Source organism: Dendrobates tinctorius, unplaced genomic scaffold (assembly GCF_039654945.1).
Source record: "Dendrobates tinctorius isolate UK_male_01 unplaced genomic scaffold, ASM3965494v1 ptg000047l, whole genome shotgun sequence".
Classification (NCBI taxonomy): Eukaryota; Metazoa; Chordata; class Amphibia; order Anura; family Dendrobatidae; genus Dendrobates; species Dendrobates tinctorius.
In genome coordinates this window covers 2,735,884-2,760,441 of record NW_027361715.1, presented here as the reverse complement: position 1 = coordinate 2,760,441, position 24,558 = coordinate 2,735,884, and the positions used below count along the sequence as shown (strand labels likewise).

At 48.7% G+C, this 24,558-nt stretch overlaps 1 protein-coding gene across 2 annotated transcripts in view; it reads left to right on the top strand.

The window, feature by feature from the left end:
• BRD7 (bromodomain containing 7) overlaps positions 1 to 24,558 on the top strand; it is an 80,064-nt gene that overhangs the window by 42,207 nt on the left and 13,299 nt on the right. Inside the window, exons 8-10 of one of the 2 annotated variants that reach the window (XM_073576177.1) lie at positions 8,676 to 8,799; positions 9,044 to 9,110; positions 9,878 to 9,985. In XM_073576177.1, coding sequence (XP_073432278.1) covers positions 8,676 to 8,799; positions 9,044 to 9,110; positions 9,878 to 9,985 — 299 coding nt within the window. Of the gene's footprint in view, positions 1 to 8,675; positions 8,800 to 9,037; positions 9,111 to 9,877; positions 9,986 to 24,558 lie in introns of both variants that reach the window. The other variant, XM_073576176.1, reaches the window with a different exon arrangement.

Sequence of the window (24,558 nt, the reverse complement as noted above, 5' to 3'; positions counted from 1 at the left end):
TCAGCAGGCCAAACATGCATTACAAAAGCCGCAGGTGGCCGGAGCCTGCCGATGTTTACTGTGGGAATTACAAAGGAGGGGGGAGGGCGGACAAAAGGAGAATATCGTGTCCCCTCTGCCCAGGGGTGCAGCCTGTGGGCTGATGCATTAGGGTCATGCATCTCACATAGAACCTATTATACATACATATAACTGCACAACATATTCTGGGTGCTGAGTGGTTCTGTAACACGGCTCCCCTTTTCAGCGACGCGATTGGCATACACAGTCTGATCCTTAACGAATCGGTTTGGGGATGACCGAAGTTTATGGGGTTGGTACAAGTTCCGTTTGCCGACTTAGTCCATCGGCGTTACCATTTTGTTTGCCGGGTCTGTGGTGGATGGTGAAGTCCAGAGGTTGTAGTTCTAAACTCCACCGCAGCAATCTGGCGTTGTCTCCGGAGACCCGATTAAGCCAGACTAGGGGATTATGGTCCGTTAGGAGGGAAAACTGTCGTCCATACAAATGTGGTTGCAACTTCTTCAGTGCCCATACTACCGCCAGGCACTCCTTCTCAATGGCCGCATAACTTACTTCACGGGGCAGTAGTTTCCGACTCAGGTAAGCTACCGGGTGTTCTTGGCCGTCCGGCCCGACTTGGCTCAGTACTGCCCCCAATCCAAACAGAAGCGTCTGTGTGAACAAGGAAACGTTTAGTTGGATCGGGTGCGGTCAATACAGGGGTATTGGTGATGGCGTCCTTTAGTTGGCGGAAGGCTTCCCACACTCTGAGGTCCAGGTTACCTGGCGGGGTTGGTTCTTACGGGTCAGATCAGTGAGGGGCTTGGCTACGCTGCTGTAATTGGGAACTAATTTCCTGTAATACCCCACTGTCCCTAGAAACACCATGACCTGGGTTTTAGTGCGTGGGATGGGCCATTTGGCTATGGCCTCAATCTTGGCTGGTTCTGGTTGCTGTTTCCCACTTCCCACCCAATGCCCTAAATACTGAACCTCTGTTTTGCCCACGTGACACTTGTTTGGGTTCAGGGTGATTCCGGCCTGGTGGATCCTGTCCAATACTGTCTCTAGGTGATTTAGATGCTCTTCCCATGTCGCACTGTAGATGGCGATGTCGTCCAGGTAGGCACAAGCATAGTCCTGGAGACCATCCAGAAGCCGGTCAGCCAGCCTTTGGAAGGTCGCCGGGGCATTCTTCATCCCGAATGGCATAATTCGAAATTGGAATAAGCCGAACGGGGTGACAAATGCCGACTTGGGAATAGAGTCAGGACTAAGGGGAATCTGCCAGTAGCCTTTGCATAGATTGATGGTGGTCAAATACTTTGCCCCCGCCAGCCGGTCTAACAACTCATCCACACGCGGCATGGGGTATGCATCCGTCACTGTTTTCTCATTGAGCTTACGATAGTCTACACAAAACCGTGTAGTCCCATCCTTCTTGGGCACGAACACTACGGGGGATGCCCAGGGACTATCTGACTCTTCAATGACCCCTAAACACAACATCTCTTGTATCTCTTGTCGCATCCCCTCTCGTACCGACTCAGGGACACGGAAGAGGTTTTGTCGCAGGGGGGTCTGATACTGGGTCTCAACCTTGTGTTGTGCCAGGCGAGTGTACCCCGGTCTCTCTGAAAACATCCTCTGTCGCAGCCTCAACAACGCCTCCGCCTGCTGTCTCTCCCGGGGGCCTAGGTCTTCACCCAAGTGTACCTGGTCCCATGTTTTAGACTGAGTCCTTTCCCCTAAGACATCCGGCAAGGGAAGTCCAGCTAAATCCTCTGCTTCAGATGCACAGATGGCCACTACCTCTTCAGGGCGCTCCCGGTAGGGCTTCAGCATATTCACGTGGAACATGCGGATAACCCTGGGGTCGTCACAATCGGCGACATTATAGGTTGTGTCGGCTATTTTCCCCACTACCTGGTAGGGCCCCTGCCATGCAGCTTGAAACTTATTCTGCTTAGTGGGCTCTAACACCAGGACCTTCTGTCCTATTTCCAAAGTGCGCTCTCTGGCCCTCCGATCGTACCATACGCGCTGGCGCCGCTGTGTCGCCTGCAGGTTTTCACGTACAACCTGGGTCAGCTCCTGTAGGCGGTCCCGGAATTCCAGCACATAGGGTACAATAGGTACCCCTTCTATGAGGCCCTCCCCTTCCCAGTGTTCCAGCACTAAGTCTAGGGGCCCCTTACCCGTCTCCCGCATACCAGCTCGAACGGGGAGAACCCCGTGGATTCTTGGGGCACCTCCCGATAGGCAAACAGGAGGTGTGGCAAGAATTTCTCCCAGTCCCTGTAGGTCCTGGTAAAAGTCCCAATAAGCTGTTTTAATGTGCCGTTAAAGCGTTCACACAACCCATTGGTTTGCGGGTGGTACAGGGCGCTTCTAATGGACTTTACGCCGCACAGCTTCCACAGTTGGTTGGTCACCTCTGCTGTAAACTGGGTACCCTGGTCCGAGATAATCACCCGGGGAAATCCAACCCGTGAGAAAACCTGGAGCAGGGCGGCCGCCACCGTCTCTGCCAGTATGTTAGGTAACGCAACCGCCTCTGGATACCATGTGGCATAATCTACCACTGTCAATATATACTTTTTCCCTGATGGACTGGGTTTGGCTAACGGCCCTATCAGATCAACCGCTACTCGGCTAAATGGTTCCTCCACAATGGGGAGGGGGCGTAATTTGGCCTTGCATCGATCCCCCCCCTCTTGCCAATGCGCTGACAACTGTCACAGGTCTGGCAGTACTGATGAACATCATAGGTTACCCCTGGCCAAAAGAAGTTTTGTGTCAGAGGATGCCTGGTGCGACTGACGCCGAAGTGCCCGGCCAAGGGTATATCATGAGAGATTCGCAGTAACTCCTGCCTATACTTCTTGGGAACTACCAGCTGTTGTTTTATAGTGGGGCTCGTCCCTGTGTGGTGCTGCTCTGTGATCCGGTAGAGGAGTCCCTGCTCCCATACAAACTGTTCCCCTTCCAGTACTCCTCTCCCCTCCTGTGCCTTCCCACGATATCCCTCTAATGAAGGATCCTCAAGTAACTCCATCTTAAATTCATCTGGGGTGGCCCAAGAAATGTGTCTGACTATGGGAATACGTGCAGGGCTGGGATTGGGCCTCCTCTGAGTGTGATTCCGCCTCCGCAGCTCGAGCTGGTCTCCGGGTGGTCACAGGATAGGTCTCAGCCAGAGGGGCCGCCGAGAATGCAGACAACATGGGCCCCAAGTCATTTCCCAGCAAGACGTCTGCAGGCAAATCCTCCATCAAGCCGACCTCAACAAGGCCATCCCCGACTCCCCAGTTCAGGTGAATCCTGGCAGTGGGTAGTCGATGTATAGCTCCCCCTGCTACACGGACTGCCACTGTCCGGTCCATCTTCTCTTGGTGCCGGACAAGATGAGGCTTCACAAGGGTCAAAGTTGCCCCGGAATCTTAGTCCCTGCATACGTTTCCCATTAATCCACACGACCTGTCGATGCTGTTGTCGATTATCTGCCCGGGCTGCCTGCACTGGGTCTACTTCATGCAGCACTTCCTCCATCTCTTCCACCCCTTGGTTAGACGTAGCCCCCAATGCCGGGTCAGCTTCGCCTTGGTAGCAGTGTACAGCAGCCCGGCTGAAGGTAGCTGTTCTCGCCTTTGGCCACTGGGTATGCTGAGTCCGGTTGGGACATTGTCTTTGCAGGTGGCCCAGCTGACGGCAGGTGTGGCATCGCGCCCCAGGGGGACTGTGGTAGGCCGGGTTTCTAGTTGGTCCCCCTACAATCTTCGGTGGTTTGGGGCCCTCCAGGTCCATGGGCGGGCCCCTAGTGACCACCTTTGATCCAGACAACTGCGGCCTCCTGGCATCATGATGTTCATCGGCCAGACGAGCGGCTTCCTCAAGAGTCGTTGGCCGCCTGTCCCGAAGCCATTCCTGTGTCTCGGTGTTTAGTCCATTAAAGAATCGTTCTAACAGGAAGAGCTGGAGGACGTCCTCCTTAGTGGTTGCTTGGCTCCCTTGTACCCACTGTAGCAGTGACCGCCGTAATTTACAGGCCCATTCAAAGTGGGTATCGGTTACGCGTTTTATAAGTCCGCGGAACTTTTGGCGGTAGGCCTCTGGTGTCAGCGCATACCGGGCCAAGATCACTTCTTTGATCCGCTCATAGTCCATACAGTCCTCATCAGGTACCGTGCGATAGGCGTCCGCTGCCCGGCCTGTCAGCTTGCTGGCCAGAATCTGAACCCGTTCCTCCGGCTTCAACTTGATGAAGGGCACACTGCCGCTCAAAGTCCTGCAGAAAGCCATCAATGTCTTCCTCTGCCTCCCCCAATTGTCAGAAGGCATTATACTGGATCTTTTTGTGGCTTACTGTTGAAGGTACCTGGTCGAAGGCCAGAGCTCCCCCTGCTCGCTGGCTCTCCTCTCTCCGCTCTCAAAACTCCATCTTGGCCAGCTCCACTTTGGTCCGCTCTGCCATCTCCGTCTTGGCTAGCTCTATCCTGGTCCGCTCGGCCATCTTTTCCTTCAGATCAGTACGCACATCAGCCATCACCTCTCGTATGATCTCTACTGCAGGGTTTAGGCCATAGAGCGCCAGTCTTTTCTTTACCTCCCTCTGGAATTCGGTCTCCTCCACGTTCACATTGGGGGGCGCTGCACGGTCATGTTCCATGATGTCTGCTATCAAATCCGCTTTTGTTTTGTTGCTGGCGATCAACCCTCGGGCTTCCACCAGATCTTTTAATGTAGTCCTCTTTAACTTCTGGTAGTTATTTTCCATTCATTCCTTTCCTCCTGTAGAAGGGGTATCAAATCCCGCTGTCTGCCGCCAGTGTAACGGGGTCTACCAAGCTGAAGTACCTCTTTCAGTACCACCCCGTGTTTTCGGAGGTCCGCTCTGCATTGGCTGGAGTCTGAATGAATGACGCTGGCTGGAATTCCTTGGTTACATGGGCGCATGTAAAAGATCACTGCTTCTCCACGTATTTCCAGTCTGACAACACTTTACTCACAGGACACAGAATATATCACACAGATACAGAGGGCAGGCCAATAGAAAAGCGGCAGGCCAGACATGCATTACAAAAGCCGCAGGTGGCCGGAGCCTGCCGATGTTTACTGTGGGAATTATAAAGGAGGGGGGAGGGCGGACAAAAGGAGAATATCGTGTCCCCTCTGCCCAGGGGCGCAGCCTGTGGGCTGATGCATTAGGGACATGCATTTCACATAGAACCTATTATACATACATATAACTGCACAACATATTCTGGGTGCTAAGTGGTTTTGTAACACGTAACACCGACTTGCACTGCACATCATGGCATGTTTTTTTTTTTTTTTTTTTACTTTCTCATTTCGAATAGGTATGAGAAAAATAACGCTGAACAGCACTGCCCCGTTGAATAATATTGGTCAGAGTTCAATCTGAAAAAAAAAATTGGCAATCTTTCCTTTGGTTAGTTCGCCTCTGCCTGAGAGATTCGTGCACAATCTGGTGTACTCAGAGCTCTACCTGTCAATCACTGCTCCATTCAGTCATTTGGCTGCCTTGTGGGTCATCCCTATGTTGCTCTGGCAGCGGTCAGACCGCCTGTAAGGCTACAATTGTCCCCTGGATTCAAGCTGCCAATGTGGAAGATCGGGCTAAGCTAGAATGCCCCTGCCAGGGCACCTCTCCGTTCTGGTAGGAGTCTCCCGGGTCTTGCACCTCCAGGTGTCCTTATTCCATAGTGCAGCTTCCTGAGCTTTTATCTACATTGTTGTGGAGCTCTTACCTTTGGTGTATGGGTGCAAGTCTTAGGCCTGTTTCACACTTCAGTTTTTCCTGTCAGTCTAGATCCGCCAAAATAGAGGAAAATGGATCCGCAGGCGGACTGACAGGAACGTGTGTGAGCAGATCGGCGGATGTACGGATCCGCCGATGGTGAAATTTTAAAGAGACATACCGCGTCAATCCTGGAGCAGCATGACAAAATCTGCGCGGGAGCAGATCAGGCGAATCGCGGTAGCAGATGTCGCAGGAGCAGATCGGGCAAATCGCGGGAGCAGCAGCAGATGTCGCGGGAGCAGATCGGGCGAATCGCGGGCGATGATGCAGGCGGGAGCAGCAGATCGGGCGATGATGCAGGCGGGAGCAGCAGATCGGGCGATGATGCAGGCGGGAGCAGCTACTGACTCAGGTGATGAGAGAGAGAGAGATTTTTCATCCGGCACCCAGAGAGAATTGCGGGTTAAATCAGTGTCTGCCGGATCCGTAGGCCAAAAAAAACGTTGCATGGTCCGTTCTGAAATCTTTGCGGACGCCCAAATTTTGGCGGATCCGCAAAAATACGGACGCAACGGATCAACATCAGTCAAAATCCGCCAATAATGAAAGTCAGTGGGGGAAAAAAACAGATCCGTAAAGAAAAATGGCGGATCCGTTTTTTGTCCAATTCGGCGGATCTTGACTGTCAGAAACGGAAGTGTGAAACAGGCCTTAGCAGAAGGGTGCTACAAGCGGTAGTGACCAGGGGGATTGCTAGTCGTCTTCTGCAGTACTGGTATTAGTCTTCCCACCCCTGGGACAGTTTTAGGATGTCCCATGGTTTCTATGTCCCCCCAATTAAGCAACCTAGAAATAAAGATTTTTGTACACTCTATAGCGTCTTTCTCGTAGCCTTCATTGGGGTTGCTGCGCCCTCCCTTGGTTTGGGTTAGTCTTGGTTTTGCTCTTCCTACTTTTGCAGGAATCCCTCTAGCCTATGGCATCAGATGCGATGAGCTAATGACCCTCGGCTCCTGCTCTGCTGTGAGCGTTATCCAAGTGTCAGTTCTCTGTGCTCCACAGCGGAGGAGGAGACGGAGAAAGTAATTTCTCTATCTCCTCCGTTACCTGTCTCTGCGTATGTCGGACTGCACTGGACTGACTTCAGAGTGCAGCCCGATGTTTCACATGCGCCCATAGGCTTGTATGGGTTTGAATGAGCGGAGTCTGGGATGCACCCGCATGATGCTGTGACTTCTCTCATGCTGACTCGGCATAAGAAAGTAATCGCTGTTCTGCACTGGCTCTTAGTATAACATGGGGCCGAGTGCTATGTGATCAAACATCCGATGGCACCCGGCCGTGTTATACACCAGTGTGAGCCTCCAGGGGGCAGCATGTAAATGCAGAGGGGACGTGTGCAGACAGTAAAGACATTACAGAGTGACACGTGGAAAGAGACTGCACTAGTGTAAAAAGCATGGAAACGTGTTCTGAGACTGTGGTCTTTCTTAGGCCAAAGACCAGATCACGGCATTTAGAAATTGTTCCACTAATGTACTTGTAAGAAAAGGGGGCCACCACTAAAAAAAGGTCATATGACCCTGACTACTACTAATAAACCGTAACACAATCCCTTTGGTGGGGCACACAGCTCACAGACATACATGCAAATATAATAGCAGTCAAATAGTGTGTCCAATCAAAGAAAAGATGTCAAAAGAACAATATAATGCAAATCACAAGTTGTACTCCAGAGTTTTTTTTTGTATCATTATATATTGTCACTAGTAACCCAGTGTTTATAATTCAAGCTAGTATTTCCATTTAACGTTTAATTCTATATGGAAATAAATGGTATACGTGTCTCCCGTATAGTCATGTAATCACTTGGTGGCTCACTGCAAATTCCTATCCTTTTATTTACTCTGAATGGCGTCACTATCTCAATCAATATAAGTTTATGTATGATACAATTGTATGGACTGTACCGCTGAAGTTTTCTATGGAGAGGCGGGGTAGAAGCTAATATCACAGATAAAGATGATGACTGCACAGTGCCTGTCACACAGTTATAATGTAGGAGATCACAGTTTAGATTCCCAAACTGTATATTTATAACGTTTTAGTTTAGGTGGGGAAATATAGAGGGTCATGTGATGCTACACTGGTGAAACATGGGGTTTGTAGACAAGCCTAAAGGAATAACCTGCAAGATGAATGCTGTGAATCAATGTATGTAGCCACCAATAGGAGGAGAATTTGTCAGACTGCTGCAAGTATGTTTGAGAGCTGTAAAAACCTGGTATCGGCTCCAGGAAACCATAATTGCATCACTTACCTTTCTCCAGGTGTTCAGGAATTCAGATTTGCCAAATGCATTAATGTACACGAGTGCTTCTAAAGGGCCCGTTACACATAGCAATATCGCTATAACGTCACCGGTTTTTGTGACGCAGTAGCGATATTGCTAGTGATATCGCTATGTGTGATCCTTACCTCCGACTGTCTCCCCCGCTGGTTATCGCTGATCGCGCGAGAACGTCCTGGGCCGTTTCTCGTCGTCAGCTTCCTGCTGTGGCGACGAGCGACGCGTGGACGCGGGCGGGAGGACGTCAGGATCGCCTTGTCTAACAGGTAAGTAGCAATCCCTGACCGCTGCTATGTCGCTGGTGAAATCTGCCTGTGTGGCAGCTCACTAGCGACCACTTAGCGATGCACCAGCAATTCTGACCGCATCATATCGTGGTCGGGATCGCTGGTACATCGCTAAGTGTAACGGTACCATAACTAAGCTGGCATGTGTACCTCCTATTAATCCCCACTAATCCTTCCATGTACAGATGGTATTGGAATGTAAATAACTGTAAAATCTGCTGCTTTTAATTGATTTATTTTTAGCTGTTTTTTTATTTCACACTCCGTATAGAAAAGAAAAAGAACAGCAGGAGGACAAACAAAATGATGGAAATGGAGAAAAGAATCAGGAGCAAATTGACCAAATCATTAGAGACTCTTTTGGCAAATTATCAAAGAGATGGATCTCTAGTCAGGTAAGGACTATAATCGCGTGAACTCTGCAGGTCCTGCCTCCACTTCAGGAGAAACCCTCCTCATTATCATGCAGATTCACATTCGGTAATGCACCTATATTTTGTAGAAAGTGTTGCTGACCGTCGTTGGCTATTCTCAGACATGATTGTCAAAAAAAAGTCAGCGTAAACCTGTAAAAAAAAAAAATAAACCCACCGCAGTCATGTAAGTAAAATAGAAATGTCTAATTCTTTTTAGTTTGAGTTTGAGAGAAGGAAAGCCGATGGATCGACAACCCTGGCCCTGCTGAATCCCACAGAAACTGCATTCGGTATGTGCACCCTATAGCCTAATAAATGGAAATGTTGATCATTAGTAGTGATGAGCGAGTATACTCATTACTCAAGATTTCCTGAGCATGCTCGGGTGATCTCCAAGTATTTTGGCGCGCTCGGAGATTTAGTTTGTCGCCGTAGCTGCATCATTTGCGGCTGCTAGACAGCCTGAATACATGTGAGGAATGCCTGTTTGTTAGGAAATCCCCACATGTATTCAGGCTGTCTCGCAGCCGTAAATCATGCAGCTATGGAGACAGAAACTAAATTAGCACGCACATGCAAATACTTGGAGAGCGTCGAGTATGCTCGCTCCTCACTAATCATTAGGTGAAATTAATCTTCTCTAGACATGGAGACTATAGAACACTCGTCACATCAGAGTAGTAACCCCAATTCATGGACCAGTGTATGAATTTTAACATGCCCCATCCGTTCCTTCTCAAGGAGGAGAAGCCTCTGCTACATGTCTTTCTACCTTCTCCCCTAGGAGAATAGTGCGCTCTCCAGCTCTTCAGTGTCTGCGGGGGTCGTGAAGCCTAGCTGTCAGCTGAACAAGCTGTGTTAAGGCTTTGCTCCATTTAGACCCCGCAACACCATAAATTATACTAAATGTTCAAGCAGACTGGAGAATTTTGGGAAAAGGAGGTGTTTGAAGCTTTTCAGTGATTGCTCCATGGAGCTGATGTTCTAGGGAGGATCCTAATGATTTTCTGTATAGAAGCGCTGCCTTAGGTCAGTTTTTCCACCTTGTTTCCTGTAGACTCCGGGCAGGGCACGGCCATCCTGGGGTCATCAGCTGGTCGGCTGCAGTCAGGAGTGAACTCGCTTCAAGGCTTCAAGGAGGATAAACGCAACAAAGTCACTCCAAGTAAGCTCTCTGCCCCACCGGCATGTACAAGCCCCAACGTTACGTTATTTCACCTGCACTTTGTCCTAGTTTTAAAACCATAAGCCAGCAAGTCTATAGGTCGTCATTAAAGATATGTAGTTTAAATCATTATTGAATTCTTATTCCCTTAGATTGGAACAAAAAGGCTATTGGGGCGACTTTATTATATCATTTTTTATCTTTTTTTTTTTTCTACTCCATGCTTTTCCACTGTAATCAGGACTTGGTTCCTAGGACTTACGTGGAACATTTCTTTCTATACAGTTGGGTCCAGAAATATTTGGCCAGTGACAGAATCTTGGTGATTTCGCTGTGCCGTACACTTTTTTTTTTTTTCTTTTTTTTTTTTTAATTTTAAAATGAAACAACTCCGTTGTAATTGAAGTGGAAACTTTCAAGTTTAATTAAAGGGGCTGAAGAAAAATATTCTGTGACACGTTTAGGAATTGCAACCATTTTTCTACAAAGCCTCTTCATTTCAGGTGCTTAAAAGTAGTAGGAGAAATTACCTTTACCATAAATAAAATGTTAATTTGTAATACTTTCAAGATAATTTTTTGCCGGCAATGACTGCCTGAAGTCTGGAAGCCATGGACGTCACCAAATGCTGAGTTTCCTTCTTTGTGATGTTTTGCCACGTGTTCACTACAGCTGACTTCAGTTGTTGCTTGTTTGTGGGTCTTTCTGCTTTAACCCCTTTCTGCCATCCGACGTACTATCCCGTCCATGGACCTGGGCCCCTATGCCCATGGACGGGATAGTACGTCTAGCGCGATCAGCGGCGCCCACGTGGTGAGCGCCGCTGATCGCGGCCGGGTGTCAGCTGATTATCACAGCTGACACCCGGCACAATGTGTCAGGGGCGGTCACGGAACGCCCCCGACACGTTAACCCCTTGCACACCGCGATCAAACATGATCGTGGTGTACCGGGGGTTAAAGGGAAGCATCGGCAGGGAGGGGGCTCCCTCCGTGCTTCCCTGAGCCCCCCACGGCAGCGCAATGTGCAGCGCTGCTGCGGGGGGCTCCTTTCCTCCAGGCCCCCGAATCCAAGATGGCGACGGGGGCCTGAGGAAGCTGGCTTCCTCAGTGCCTGCAAAGCGCAGGCATGAGGAAGCCTTCTGCAGTGCCTGTGTCAGATCGCTGATCTGTCAAAGTGATCTGTGATGTGACAGATCAGCGATCTGTCACAGGACAGTGATGTCCCACCTGGGACTATTTAATAAAGTAAAAAAAAAAATAAAAAAAACTGTTAAAATAATAAAAAAAAAAAATCGCCAAATAAATTAGAAAAAAAAAAAAAATATTCCCCCAATAAATCCATTTTTTGGAAATAATAAAAAAAAAAACAATAAAAGTACACATTAGGTATCGCCGCGTCCGTAATGACCCGCCCTATAAAACTGTCCCATTAGTTAACCCCTTTAGCGAACCCCTTAAAAAATAAAAATAAAAAACGAAGCAAAAAATGATTTATTATCATACCGCCAAACAAAAAGTGTAATAACGCGCGATCAAAAAGACGCATATAAATATCCATGGTACCGCTTAAAACGTCATCTTGTCCCGCAAAAAACGAGCCGCCACACAGCATCATCAGCGAAAAAATAAAAAAGTTATAGCTCGCAGAATAAAGCGATGCAAAAATAATTATTTTTTATATAAAATAATTTTCATTGCATAAAACCGACAAAAACATAAAAAAACGACCTAAATGAGGTATCGCTGTAACCGTACTGACACAAAGAATAAAACCGCTTTATCAATTTTACCGCACGCGGAACGGTGTAAACGCACCCCCCCCCCCAAAAGAAATTCATGAAACGCTGGTTTTTGTTCATTCTGCGTCCCAAAAATAGGAATAAAAAGCGATCAAAAAATGTCACATGCCCGAAAATGGTACCAATAAAAACATCAACTCGTCCCGCAAAAAATAAGACCTCACATGACTCGGTGGGTCAAAATACGGAAAAATTATAGCTCTCAATATGTGGTGATGCAAAAACTATTTTTACAATAAAAAGCGTCTTTTAGCGTGCGACAGCTGCCAAATATAAAAACCGCCATAAATAGTAAATCAAACCCCCCGTTATCACCCACTTAGTTAGGGAAAAATAATAAAATTAAAAAAAAAAGTATTTATCTCCATTTTCCCATTAGGGTTAGGGCTAGGGTTAGGGCTCAGATTAGGATTAGGGGTGTGTTGGGGTTAGGGTTGGAGTTATAATTGGGGGGTTTCCACTGTTTGGGCACATCAGGGCCTCTCCAAATGCAACATGGCGTCTGATCTCAATTCCAGCCAATTCTGAGTTGAAAAAGTCAAATGGTGCTCCTTCCCTTCCAAGCTCTGCCATGCGCCCAAACAGTGTTTTACCCCCACATGTAGGGTATCAGCCTACTCAGGACAAATTGCAAAACAATTTTTGGGGTCCAATTTCTCCTGTTACCCTTAGGAAAATAAAAAATTGGGGGCAAAAATATCATTTTTGTGGAAAAAAATGATTTTTTTTATTTTCACGTCCGAGTGTTATAAACTTCTGTGAAGCACTTGGGGGTTCAAAGTGCTCACCACACATCTAGATAAGTTCCGTGGGGGGTCTAGTGTCCAAAATGGGGTCACTTGTGGGGAGTTTAAATAGTTTAGGTACATCAGGGGCTCTCCAAACGCACATGACACCCGCAGACCATTCCATCAAAGTCTGCATTCCAAAACGTCACTACTTCCCTTCCGAGCCCCGACGTGTGCCCATACAGTAGTTTTCTCCCACATATGGGGTATCAGCATACTCAGGACAAATTGGACAACAACTTTTGGGGTCCAATTTCTCCTGGTACCCTTGGGAAAATAAAAAAATGGTGACTAGAAGATCATGTTTGTGGAAAAAATACGAATTTTTTATTTTCACGCCCGGACGTTATAAACTTCTGTGAAGCACTGGGGGGTTCAAAGTGCTCACCACACATCTAGATAAGTTCCTTGGGGGGTCTAGTTTACAAAATGGTGTCATTTGTGGGGGGTTTCCACTGCTTAGGTACATTAGGGGCTCTCCAAAGGCAACATGACACCCGCAGACCATTTTATCAAAGTCTGCATTCCAAAACGTCACTACTTCCCTTCCGAGCCCCGACGTGTGCCCATACAGTAGTTTTCTCCCACATATGGGGTATCAGCATACTCAGGACAAATTGGACAACAACTTTTGGGGTCCAATTTCTCCTGGTACCCTTTGGAAAATAAAAAAATGGTGACTAGAAGATCATGTTTGTGGAAAAAATACGAATTTTTTATTTTCACGCCCGGGCTTTATAAACTTCTGTGAAGCACTGGGGGGGTCAAAGTGCTCACCACACATCTAGATAAGTTCCTTAGGGGGTCTAGTTTCCAAAATGGTGTCATTTGTGGGGGGTTTCCACTGTTTTGGTACATCAGGAGTTTTCCAAACGCGACATGGTGTCCGATCTCAATTCCAGCCAAAAACGTCAAATGGCGCTGCTTCCCTTCCGAGCTCTGCCATGCGCCCAAATAGTGATTTACCCCCACATGTGGGGTATCAGCGTACTCAGGACAAATTGCACAATAACTTTTAGGGTCCTGTTACCCTTGGAAAAATAAGAATTGAGGGTGAAAAGATCATTTTTGTGGAAAAAATATGATTTTTTAATTGTATGGCTTTATGTTATAAACTTCTGTGAAGCCCATGGGGGTTCAAAGTTCTCACCACACATCTAGATAAGTTCCTTAGGGGGTCTAGTTTCCAAAATGGTGTCATTTGTGGGGGGTTTCCACTGTTTTGGTACATCAGGGGTTTTCCAAACGCGACATGGTGTCCAATCTCAATTCCAGCCAAAAACGTCAAATGGCGCTGCTTCCCTTCCGAGCTCTGCCATGCGCCCAAATAGTGGTTTACCCCCACATGTGGGGTATCAGCGTACTCAGGACAAATTGCACAATAACTTTTAGGGTCCTGTTACCCTTGGGAAAATAAAAATTGGGGTGAAAAGATCATTTTTGTGGAAAAAATATGATTTTTTAATTGTACCGCTGTACGTTATAAACTTCTGTAAAGCCCTTGTGGGTTCAAAGTTCTCACCACATATCTAGATAAGTTCCTTGGGGGGGTCTAGTTTCCAAAATGGGGTCACTAAAAGGGGGTTTCCACTGTTTAGGTACATCAGGGACTCTCCAAACGTGACATGGCGTCCAATATGAATTCCAGCCAATTTTGCATTGAAAAAGTCAAACGGCGCTCCTTCCATTCTGAGCTCTGCCATGCACCGAAACAGTGGTTCCCCCCCACATATCAGGTATCTGCAAACTCAGGACAAATTGCACAATAACTTTTTCAGTCCAATTTCTCCTGTTACCCTTGGTAAAATAAAAAAAATTGAACCTGAAGTATTTTTTTTATGAAAAAAAGTTAGATGTTCATTTTTTTTTAAATATTCAAAAAAATTCCTGTGACGCACCTAAAGGGTTAATAAACTTCTTGAATGTGGTTTTGAGCACTTTAAGGGGTGCAGTTTTTAGAATGGTGTCACTTTTGGGTATTTTCTATCATATAGACCCCTCAAAGTGGCTTCAAATGTGATGTGGTCCTAAAAATAAAATGGTGTTGTAAAAATGAGAAATCGCTGGTCAACTTTTAACCCTTATAACTTCCTAACAAAAATTTTGGTTCCAAAATTGTGCTGATGTAAAGTAAACATGTGGGAAATGTTAGTTATCAAGTTTTTTGTGTGCCGTATCTCTGTGATTTAAGGGCATAAAAATTCAAAGTTGGAAAATTGCGAAATTTTCAAAATTTTCGCCAAATTTCCGTTTTTCTCACAAATAAACGCAAGTTATTTGAATGAAATTTTACCACTAACATGAAGTACAATATGTCACGAGAAAACAATGTCAGAATCACTGGGATCCATGGAAGCGTTCCAGAGTTATTACCTCATAAAGGGACAGTGGTCACAATTGTAAAAATTGGCCCGGTCATGAACGTGCAAACCACCCTTGGAGGTGAAGGGGTTAAAGGGGTATTCTCATTCTAAGATCCTATCCCAATATATAGTAGGTGTAGTAATAATAGAAAGTACCTCCAATTAGAAATGTAGTATAGTTTTCTCGTTCGCCTTATTGGGGGACACAGAGACCATGGGTGTACGCTGCTGACACTATGCACAAAAAAGGTTAGCTCCTCCTCCGCCGTATACACCCCACCGACCGGCAGGAAATTCCTCAGTTTAGCTTAGTGTCAGTAGGAGGTGGACACGGGTCTTTTATTAGACCCATATCTACCTCAGTGTGCGTCGTTTCTTTGCAGGGTCCGGAGGGATACGGAGTGAACAGTCACATCCGTACTCCCACAAAGAGACTATGAGTACGGCGTGTACTGCCACCCCGTATCCTCATAGGTCTCCGCAGCAGGACCAGGAGCCTCGCACAAGTAGGTGCCAGCCGCACGGACGGTCCTTGCACCCCGCCTCCCACCCTCTCGCCTACCAGAGACTGAAGGTTGGATGAGGCGCGGATTTCATAGAGACAGACAGCGTGGGATTTTCAGGTACCTTTATTGTAAGGCCCCCTGCCTGGGTGAGTATGTCAGTCTTCCCCCGGCGTTTTCTCTTGGAGCGGTCGCCAGGGGGACCACGTTAGGGTCCCTGCACGCCCCGCATCCCCCCACGGTCACCGCATCCATGCAGGCCCCGGGTCTTCACGGGCCTCGTTCTGCGCTTCCCCCCACTTTTTTCCATCTCGGCAGGGGTAGCGCTGGAGTCGGGCAGTTCTGGGCAGGGACGCGGCCTGGTGTTGCGACGCGTCTTCCGCGCCGACCGGCTGCTGACAGGCGGCCGCCGCAAATAATTTAGGCCCCGGCTTGTGTTCGGGCCTACCGCAGCGTCGCGGCCACGCCCTCCGCCCCTTTCTACTAAGCGGGCTTCTCTCCCGCTCTCCCCAGGCCCTCCCCCCGCCTTTCCCTCTCCTGCCCAGCATATTATGGCTAGAGGGCAGCAATTATTAACCCTGCGAGGAGCTCCGCCCTTCCCCGGGACCCGCACTTTTCTACAGGCAGGCGCCATCTTCACAGCCTGCCAGCCGGACGCAGCTGGAGAGGCTCCCCAGCCCCTGAGCAGTTTCTGCAAGCAGCTTTTTGCCTCTTTGGGACGGCCAGCCGGACTTCTCCCTGATCTGCATCCCCGGACAGGTCGAGCAGCATCGCTTTTGGGACACCGGACCGTGAGTAGCTCTGCACGGCAGACTGACCCTTCTCCGCCCTCTGTCCCCCAACCTTCCGGCACTACCTCAGGGGTCAGTCCTCTCCCCTCTGCCTGGACTGTAGCAATCCAATCCAGCCCGACGCCGCTCAGGAGCCATCCATAGCCCCAGGGGTGAGTGAGCCCCCCTTGCCGGGTTGGGCCTCCTCCCTATCACAGTCGGTGGCAGACCTCACCAAGGTGTCTCAGTCCCTAGTAGCCGTTCTGGATAAGTTGCCCTTGGGAGCTTCTGCGGGACCTAGCACGTCCCAGGACGTCCCATCTGAGCCAGCCAGTGTCAGTCGCAAGAGACCCAGGCAGGATCTCCAGGCGGAGTCCTCTCCTCGCCCTACCTCACCCCATACTCCCCAGCAGTCTCCCTCTCGGGCCTCCTCTCCCGAGTCAGGTGAAGCGCTTTCGGAATCTGAAGGGGTCTTAGAGCTGGATTCGGATCAGGATGCGAACATGAAGGTTACGGTGCAGAACCTCATTGCCGCGATTCACCATACCTTCGACATCACTGACGCCCCTGCGAAATCCTCAGATCAGGAGGTTTCGTTCAGACGGGCGGAAACACCTTCCAGGGTGTTTCCCTTTCATTCCGAGTTTGGGAAGATTTTTACCAAGGAAAGGGAAGATCCGACTAGACGCTTTCAAAGAGGAAAGCGTCTCGGCGTGCTGTATCCGTTCGCTAAAGAGCTCACGGACAACTGGGCCGCTTCTCCTTCAGTGGACCCTCCCGTATCCAGACTCTCTAATAATACTGTTCTTCCGCTGTCGGGTGTAGCGTCTCTAAAAGATTCTAATGACAGAATCATAGAATCCCTAGCAAAGTCTGCCTTTGAGGCGGCATCTGCGGCGGTATGTCCAGTCTTTGCTTCATCTTGGGCAGCAAAGGCTATATCCGCTTGGGCAGAGGACCTTCGGCAGGGCATTCTGGATAAGGCACAACCGGAGCATTTGGCCGATCTCGCCAATCAGATTTCCCATGCGGGGGATTATCTGCTTTCTGCTTCCTTGGATGCCGCATCTTGCGCGGTTCAGGCGTCAAGCAACATCGTGGCAATCCGACGTACAATTTGGCTCAAGGCCTGGCAGGCGGACTTGTCCTCTAAAAAGTCTCTGACTAATCTGCCTTTTCAAGGAGTGCGTCTCTTTGGGTCCCAATTGGACCAGATTATTAAGGACGCTACCGGAGGTACGAGTTCTCTTCTCCCCCAATCCAAGCCTCGCAGACCTCCTCCAAGGCGTCAGTTCCGTCCCTTTCGGTCTTTCCGCCGTTTCAATGCGGCGGAAAACCCTTCCAACCAGCAAAGGCCACAAGCACGTCAGGAAAGAAAGGAGGTCTCCTTCAGGCCCACTCCGTCCTGGCGGTCCCACTCTTCCCAGGGAAGACCACCCAGATCTAGATCTGGACGGTCTACGTCCGCATGACTATCATCGGTCTTCCGTGGGTCCCTTCCAATTGGGAGGTCGACTTCTTTTCTTCAGCGACGTCTGGTTCGCCTCAGTAGAGGACGCTTGGGTCAGAGAGGTTGTATCGACAGGATACAAAATAGAGTTCGTTTCTCTTCCACGGGATCGCTTCTTCCATCCCGTCCGCCACGGGATCCTGCCTTGATCCCGGGGTTCGGCCATCGCCTCTCTCCTCAGCTCCGGGGTGATTGTGCTCGTTCCCGAATCGGAACGATTCACAGGGTTTTATTCAAACCTGTTTGTGGTGCCGAAAAAGGACGGGGCGGTTCGACCCATCTTGGATCTCAAGTTACTCAACAAGAGAGTTCGCCTCCGCCACTTCCGGATGGAGTCGGTTCGCTCGGTGATTGCCTCCATGGAGGAGCAGGAATTCATGTGTTCCATAGACATCCAAGATGCCTATCTACACGTGCCCATATTTCCCGGACATCCGAAGTTCCTGTGGTTTGCGATTCACCACGAACATTATCAGTTCTTCGCGCTCCCTTTTGGGCTCGCCACCGCTCCCAGGGTCTTCACGAAGATTATGGCGGCGTTGATGGCCTTGTTGAGGATCAGAGGTCTTGTTCTTTTTCCGTATCTCGACGATATTCTGATCAAGGCTCCCTCCTTTCATCAGGCCCGCCTAAGTGTGGCGATCGTTCTAGACACCCTGTCCAGTTTTGGGTGGATCGTCAACCGGAAAAAGTCCTGTCTGATCCCTACTCAACGCCTTGTGTTTCTGGGCCTTCTTTTCGACACTCGTCGGTCAAGGGTTTTTCTCCCACAAGACAAGATTCTTTCCCTGCAGCAGGGCGTCCGATCACTACAGATCGCACGGTTTTCATCTCTCAGGTCCGAAGGTGGTATCTTCGTTTCACCTCAATGAGGACATTGTTCTGCCATCCTTCTGCCAGAGCCCAGCTCATCCTCGGGAGCGATCCTTGAACAAGCTGGACCTGGTCAGGGCATTGAGAGTCTATCTAGCCAGGACATCTTCCTTGCGGAAGTCAGACTCTGTTTATCATTCCAGACGGTGCAAGGAAAGGTCACCCAGCCTCAAAGGCCACTATTGCTCGCTGGATCAGATCGGCAATTTTGGAGGCATACCGGGTCAAGCATCGTGCAGCTCCTTCAGGGATCAGAGCGCACTCTACCCGGGCGGTGGGTGCCTCCTTGGCGGTGCGCCACAGAGCTTCCGCGCTGCAGCTTTGCAAAGCTGCAACGTGGTCTTCGGTTCACACTTTTGTGAAATTCTACAGGGTCCACACCAACGCTTCGGCGGACGCCAGCCTAGGTAGAAGGATTCTGCAGGCCGCGGTGGTGAGTCCACTGGCCTGATGGAAGTTTGTTTCCCACCCCAGGGACTGCTTTGGGACGTCCCATGGTCTCTGTGTCCCCCAATAAGGCGAACGAGAAAACAGGATTTTTTGGGTTGCTTACCGTAAAATCTGTTTCTCGGAGCCTTCATTGGGGGACACAGCACCCTCCCATGTTCTACAACTCCTGTTCTTATGTTTGTCGATTGGTTACAGTTGAGTTGTTCGTTCTGTTTTCAATCTATTCCGTTACTTCTCCTACTGCTTTCTCACTAACTGAGGAATTTCCTGCCGGTCGGTGGGGTGTATACGGCGGAGGAGGAGCTAACCTTTTTTGTGCATAGTGTCAGCCTCCTAGTGGCAGCAGCATACACCCATGGTCTCTGTGTCCCCCAATGAAGGCTCCGAGAAACAGATTTTACGGCAAGCAACCCAAAAAATCCTGTTTTCTGATTCGCTATGTCTCGTTCCTCATGTGCAGGACCTTAGGTATTCATGGTTACGACCACTGATATAGTGACAGCTAGTTGCTAGTGGTCGTAATCATGGATACCTAAGATCCTTCAATGCCTGCACATGAGGAAAGAGACATGGTGAATCAGAAAAACTATACTACATTTGTAATTGGAGGTATTTGCTAATATTACATCTTCTACATATTGGGATAGGGTCTTGGAGATGGGAATATCTTTTAATTTTAGTCTCCAACACGTGAAGTGCTTTTTGATGGGACTGAGATCTGGGGATTGATTCAGCCATTGTCGAATATTCCACTTCTTTGCCTTCTCCTGGGATACTGTCGCAGTATGTTTTGGGTCATTGTCAATCTGTCTTGTGATGCGCCGTCCAATCAACCTGCTACATTTAGCAGAATCTGAGCAGAGAGTATCGCCCTATACACTTCACATTCCCTCCGGCTGCTTCTGTGTTCAGTCACATCATCAATAAACACTAGTGCCCCAATGCCATTGGAAGCCATGCATGCCCAGCCATCACATTGCCTCCACCATGTGTTACACAGGATGTGCTGTGCTTTGGATGATGAGCCATTCCAGACCTTCTCCAGACTTTCATTTTCCCATCATTCTAGTACAGGTTGATCTTAGTTTCATCTTTCCAAATAATGCATTTCCAGAACTGGATGGTTTCTTAAGATGTTTTTTTGGCAAAGTCTGATCTAGGCTTTCTATTTTCAAGGCTGATGAATGGTTTGCACCTTGTGGTGAACCCTCTGTATTTGCTCTCATGAAGTCTTCTCTTTATGGTAGACTTGGATCCTGAAACACCTACTTCCTGGAGAGTGTTCTTCACTTGGGTGGATGCTGTGAAGGTATTTTTTTTCCCATTCTCCATGACAGCACCATGGAAAGAGAGGATCTGCCCCAAGGAAGGGAAACCCTTCAGCTTTAAAAGACAGAGTACTCCATTACACTTCAGTGGATTCCTGTCCTTGAGGGAGACTCTACAGCTCCCTGGTGCTACCGGGGAGTGATGAAGTCTTATCTGAGGCCAAGGTCCCAGCATCACCAACGTGGATCGGCATCCAAAGGTCCCTGACGGCGGTTGAGCACAGGAAGAAGCAGGGACATCTTTCTCGGGAGCACTACCTGGCTGGGCACAGTGCATCCCTGGCAGCCGGCAGAGAGTGTGATGTACGTTGCGGGGGCAAGGCCTGGTTTTGTGTGATGTTTCCCCGGAACTCGGCAGAGCGTCTGATGTCCCTTCTGGGTAACGCAGTGCATCTCTGGAAACTGGCACATTGGATGACATACGTTCCAGGGCATGGACTGGCAGGGCGCTCTTCGTCCCTCTGATGGAATACCAGGGGCACGGCCTGGTATGGCTCTGTGCGTCCCTGATTTGGAAGGAAATCAGAAGCAGATTGCAATCAAGCAGTAAAGCAAGTCAAGGAGATGCTGTGTTCTTTGGGGAAGCTAATAAACTTCCTAATATCATAATAATAATAATAATAATCTTTATTTTTATATAGCGCTAACATATTCCGCAGCGCTTTACAGTTTGCACACATTATCATCACTGTCCCCGATGGGGCTCACAATCTAAATTCCCTATCAGTATGTCTTTAGAATGTGGGAGGAAACCGGAGTACCCGGAGGAAACCCACGCAAACACGGGGAGAACATACAAACTATACAAACTAATATGTACTTCCTTCCAAATATTCCTGGGAATTTTGTTAAATTCCGAAAGCCAAACCTCTTTTCTTCCAGAGAAAAAAATAAGTGTGCAAGTTAGTGCACAAATTAAGCAAAAACTCAGTGACCACCCTAACAAAGGCTACAGTTGTGCTCAATAGTTTACACACCCTGGTAGAATTTTTGCTTTCAAGGCCTTTTTTCAGAGAATATGAATGATAACACCAAATCTTATTCTCCACTCATGGTTAGTGGTTGGGTGAAGCCATTTACTGTCAGACTACTGTGTTTTCTCTTTTTAAATTATAATGACAACCCAAAACATCCAAATGACCCTGATCAAAAGTTCACATACCCTGGTGATTTTTGCCTGATAACGTGCGCAGAAGTTGACACAAATGGGTTTGAATGGCTACTAAACGTAACATCCTCACCTGTGACAAATGCCTGGAAAATTGTTCGAGATACAAAGAATAACCCACAAATAACATCAGCTGAAATACTGGACTCTCTGAAAACTCAAGATGCACAATAAGGAGGCACTTGAAGAAAAATGGGCTGCATGGTCGAGTCGACATACAGTTGTGTAAACTTTTGAGCACAACTGTATGTCAATCCTGGGGACCCTAACAACATCATGCATCCCTGTGGTGACTCGCCCCACAACCCCACTTCAGAAAACCAGCGGGAAATTTTGAGACAGAAAGAAAAATCCGAGGGGCATCGGGACAAAAACATCTCAAAAGACTCTCTAAAATGGTGGCAATTCAAAAGAAATCTCTCTCGGGGTTGGCGAGGGTTCCATGGGACATTAGGAATCCCAAAGTAGTCATCACAGACCCAATCTTTTTTGGCTGGGGAGTACACACGGACGGTAAAATCCTTCAAGGGAGGTGGCCTCAAAAACTGAAAGAATCTTCTTCCAACAGTAAGGAACTAGCAGCCATCAGACTTGCTCTGGTAGAAATCCCACCAGATGTAACAGGGCACCATGTAAAAATTGTCAGACAACAATACAGGAATCACGAGGTCCAGAGATCTCCTGACCGAAGCGAGTGGGTTAATTACCTTAGCCAAAGTAAACTTAATGGGGTTTTCCCACAAACAAAAGTTAATTTTAATCAATAAATCTTGGAATAATAATAATTTCCACAATTGATGTGTTCCTGTGCTGAGATAATCTTATAAATGTGCCCCTGCTGTGTAATGGTCGTGTGTGACCATGCAGGAACATGGTCTGATCATACTACAGCTCATGGGCAGGGGAGGAAGCAAAGGAGAATATACACACATTACAGCAGGGGATCACAGTTGATTATTTTTGTGAGGTAAAACATTTCACGGCTTTTTTTTTTTTTTTTTTTTTTTTTTATAAACACTGTCTTGCCTCAAAGAATCAGCTGTGATCCCATGTTGTAATGTCTGTATTCTCTTTTGCGTCCACCCCCCCACCCAGGTGCTCTGGTATGATCAGGCCATGTTCCTGCACGGTCAGACACAGCCATTACACAGCAGCGGCACATTTGTAAGATTATCTCAGCACAGGAACATTTTATTTAAACACATCCAATTGTAGAAGAAGTTGTTATTATTCCAAGATCTGTTGATTAAAATTACCGTAACTTTTGTTCATGGGAAAACCACTTTTAAGATCAATATCGACATGCTTCCTAAAAGGGGAAGGGAACTCAGAGGCACATTACCTCAGTCATCACCTGATAGACCAGAACGAGTGGTCATTAAATCCAGGGGTATTCCAAAAGGTCACAGATCGCTGGGGGAGGCCACAAATATACTTTTTTCCATGGTACATGACGGCACCACGAGAGAGGGGATCCGCCCAGCGAGGACAGGAAACCTTCAAGATAAAAGGGGCGGCTCCTCTCTCCGCATCAGTTGGTTTCCTGTCCTCGATGGGGAACCCTCAAGATGAAAAGCTCTTGAAGATTCTAGAAGAAAGAAGAGGATGCCTGGGCTTGGGTCGGGTGATTACTGGCAGGCACTGGTCTGCTACACCCGTCACCAGGTACCGGTAGTCGCCTCAGGGGGCCATATATTCCTATGTCCCCCCTGAGCGAGTGCATGGCCACAGCCCGTGAGGCAATTGCCAGGGTGAAGTAATGATGCCTCGGAGACCATGGTTCGTGTACCCTCCAAAATGACCAAAACTTGCCCCATAGAAGTCCACGGAGGCCACTTTCCGTGCTCCATCCCTGACGACATATAGTGGCCATGCAGCCTGTGAGACACATCGGTGTCAAGGCAGAATTAAAGCTCCACGGAGGCTATGTGGGTACCCTCCCTGTTGAGACAGGCACTACAGAAATGGCCCTGATGAGGAATTACCTGATTTCAGTGGTGGCAGTGGAGATGCTTCACCTGGTAAGGCTGGACTACAGGTATGACGGGCGATAGCGGGGCTCTCCGATCCAGTACCCGTTGTCAGTGGTGGTAGTGCAGTTGCTTCTCCCGGTAAGACCAGTTGGCAGGTTTGACGGGCGACAGCGGGTCTCTCTGATACGGTACACTGAAACAGTGGTGGCAGTGCAAGGTATGGCTGATAAACTGCGCTATAAGAGAGCTGCTCGGGAGGTCCATGGCGTCGGAACACCGAGAACAGACCGCAAGTACGCACGGGAAGCATTCCAGGCGCATACCGGAAGTGACCCCTGACGCGCACCGGAAGTGAAGGGTGCACGGGTCAGGGGAACGCGCATCGCCTGGTGCGTGCTTCGGCTGTGCTTACGCCTGAAGGGAGCATGGGCACTGGAAGAGAGCGCGCATGCAACCGAAGGGGGGGAGAGCACGCACCGGATGTGATTGCCGGGTGTGCGCATAGCCCAGCTATAGTGCGCAGGCATGGGGGCATAACCAGGAAGGGAAGTGCTGGCAGGCGTCACCACACCATTATTTGGTTAGATGTGACTGCTCTCATCACAAAACAGCAGCAGTTGAGCAGTTTATAAAATGGAGAGCCCTTCGCCAGAGCACTTGCAGCTGCACCAGGAGGCGAAGGAGAGGCGGTTGCGCTCAGAGGAGAAGAGCCAGACACGCTGCAGCAGCAGTGGGAGCCACTCGGGCAGCACACGGACGGATCGTCGCCGCAAAAAGGAGGGGTCCCTAGTCTCTTTGGGAGACAGTGACAAGACCAGGCAGCCTCCAGATCCGGTATCCGTTCTGTGAAGCGTCCTAGTGGTGAGTGAACTTCGAGAAAGTCCAGCACTCTAATGTCTGTTCTCTTTCTCTCTCTCTTGTCTCCTCTCTCCCCTATTTTACATACTTGGGCGAGGTGGAGTATAGGAGGTCCCTAAGAAGAGTAAAAAAAATAAAAATAAAAGAATGTCCTTTATGCAATAGTCCCTTAGGAGCATCCTGGAATA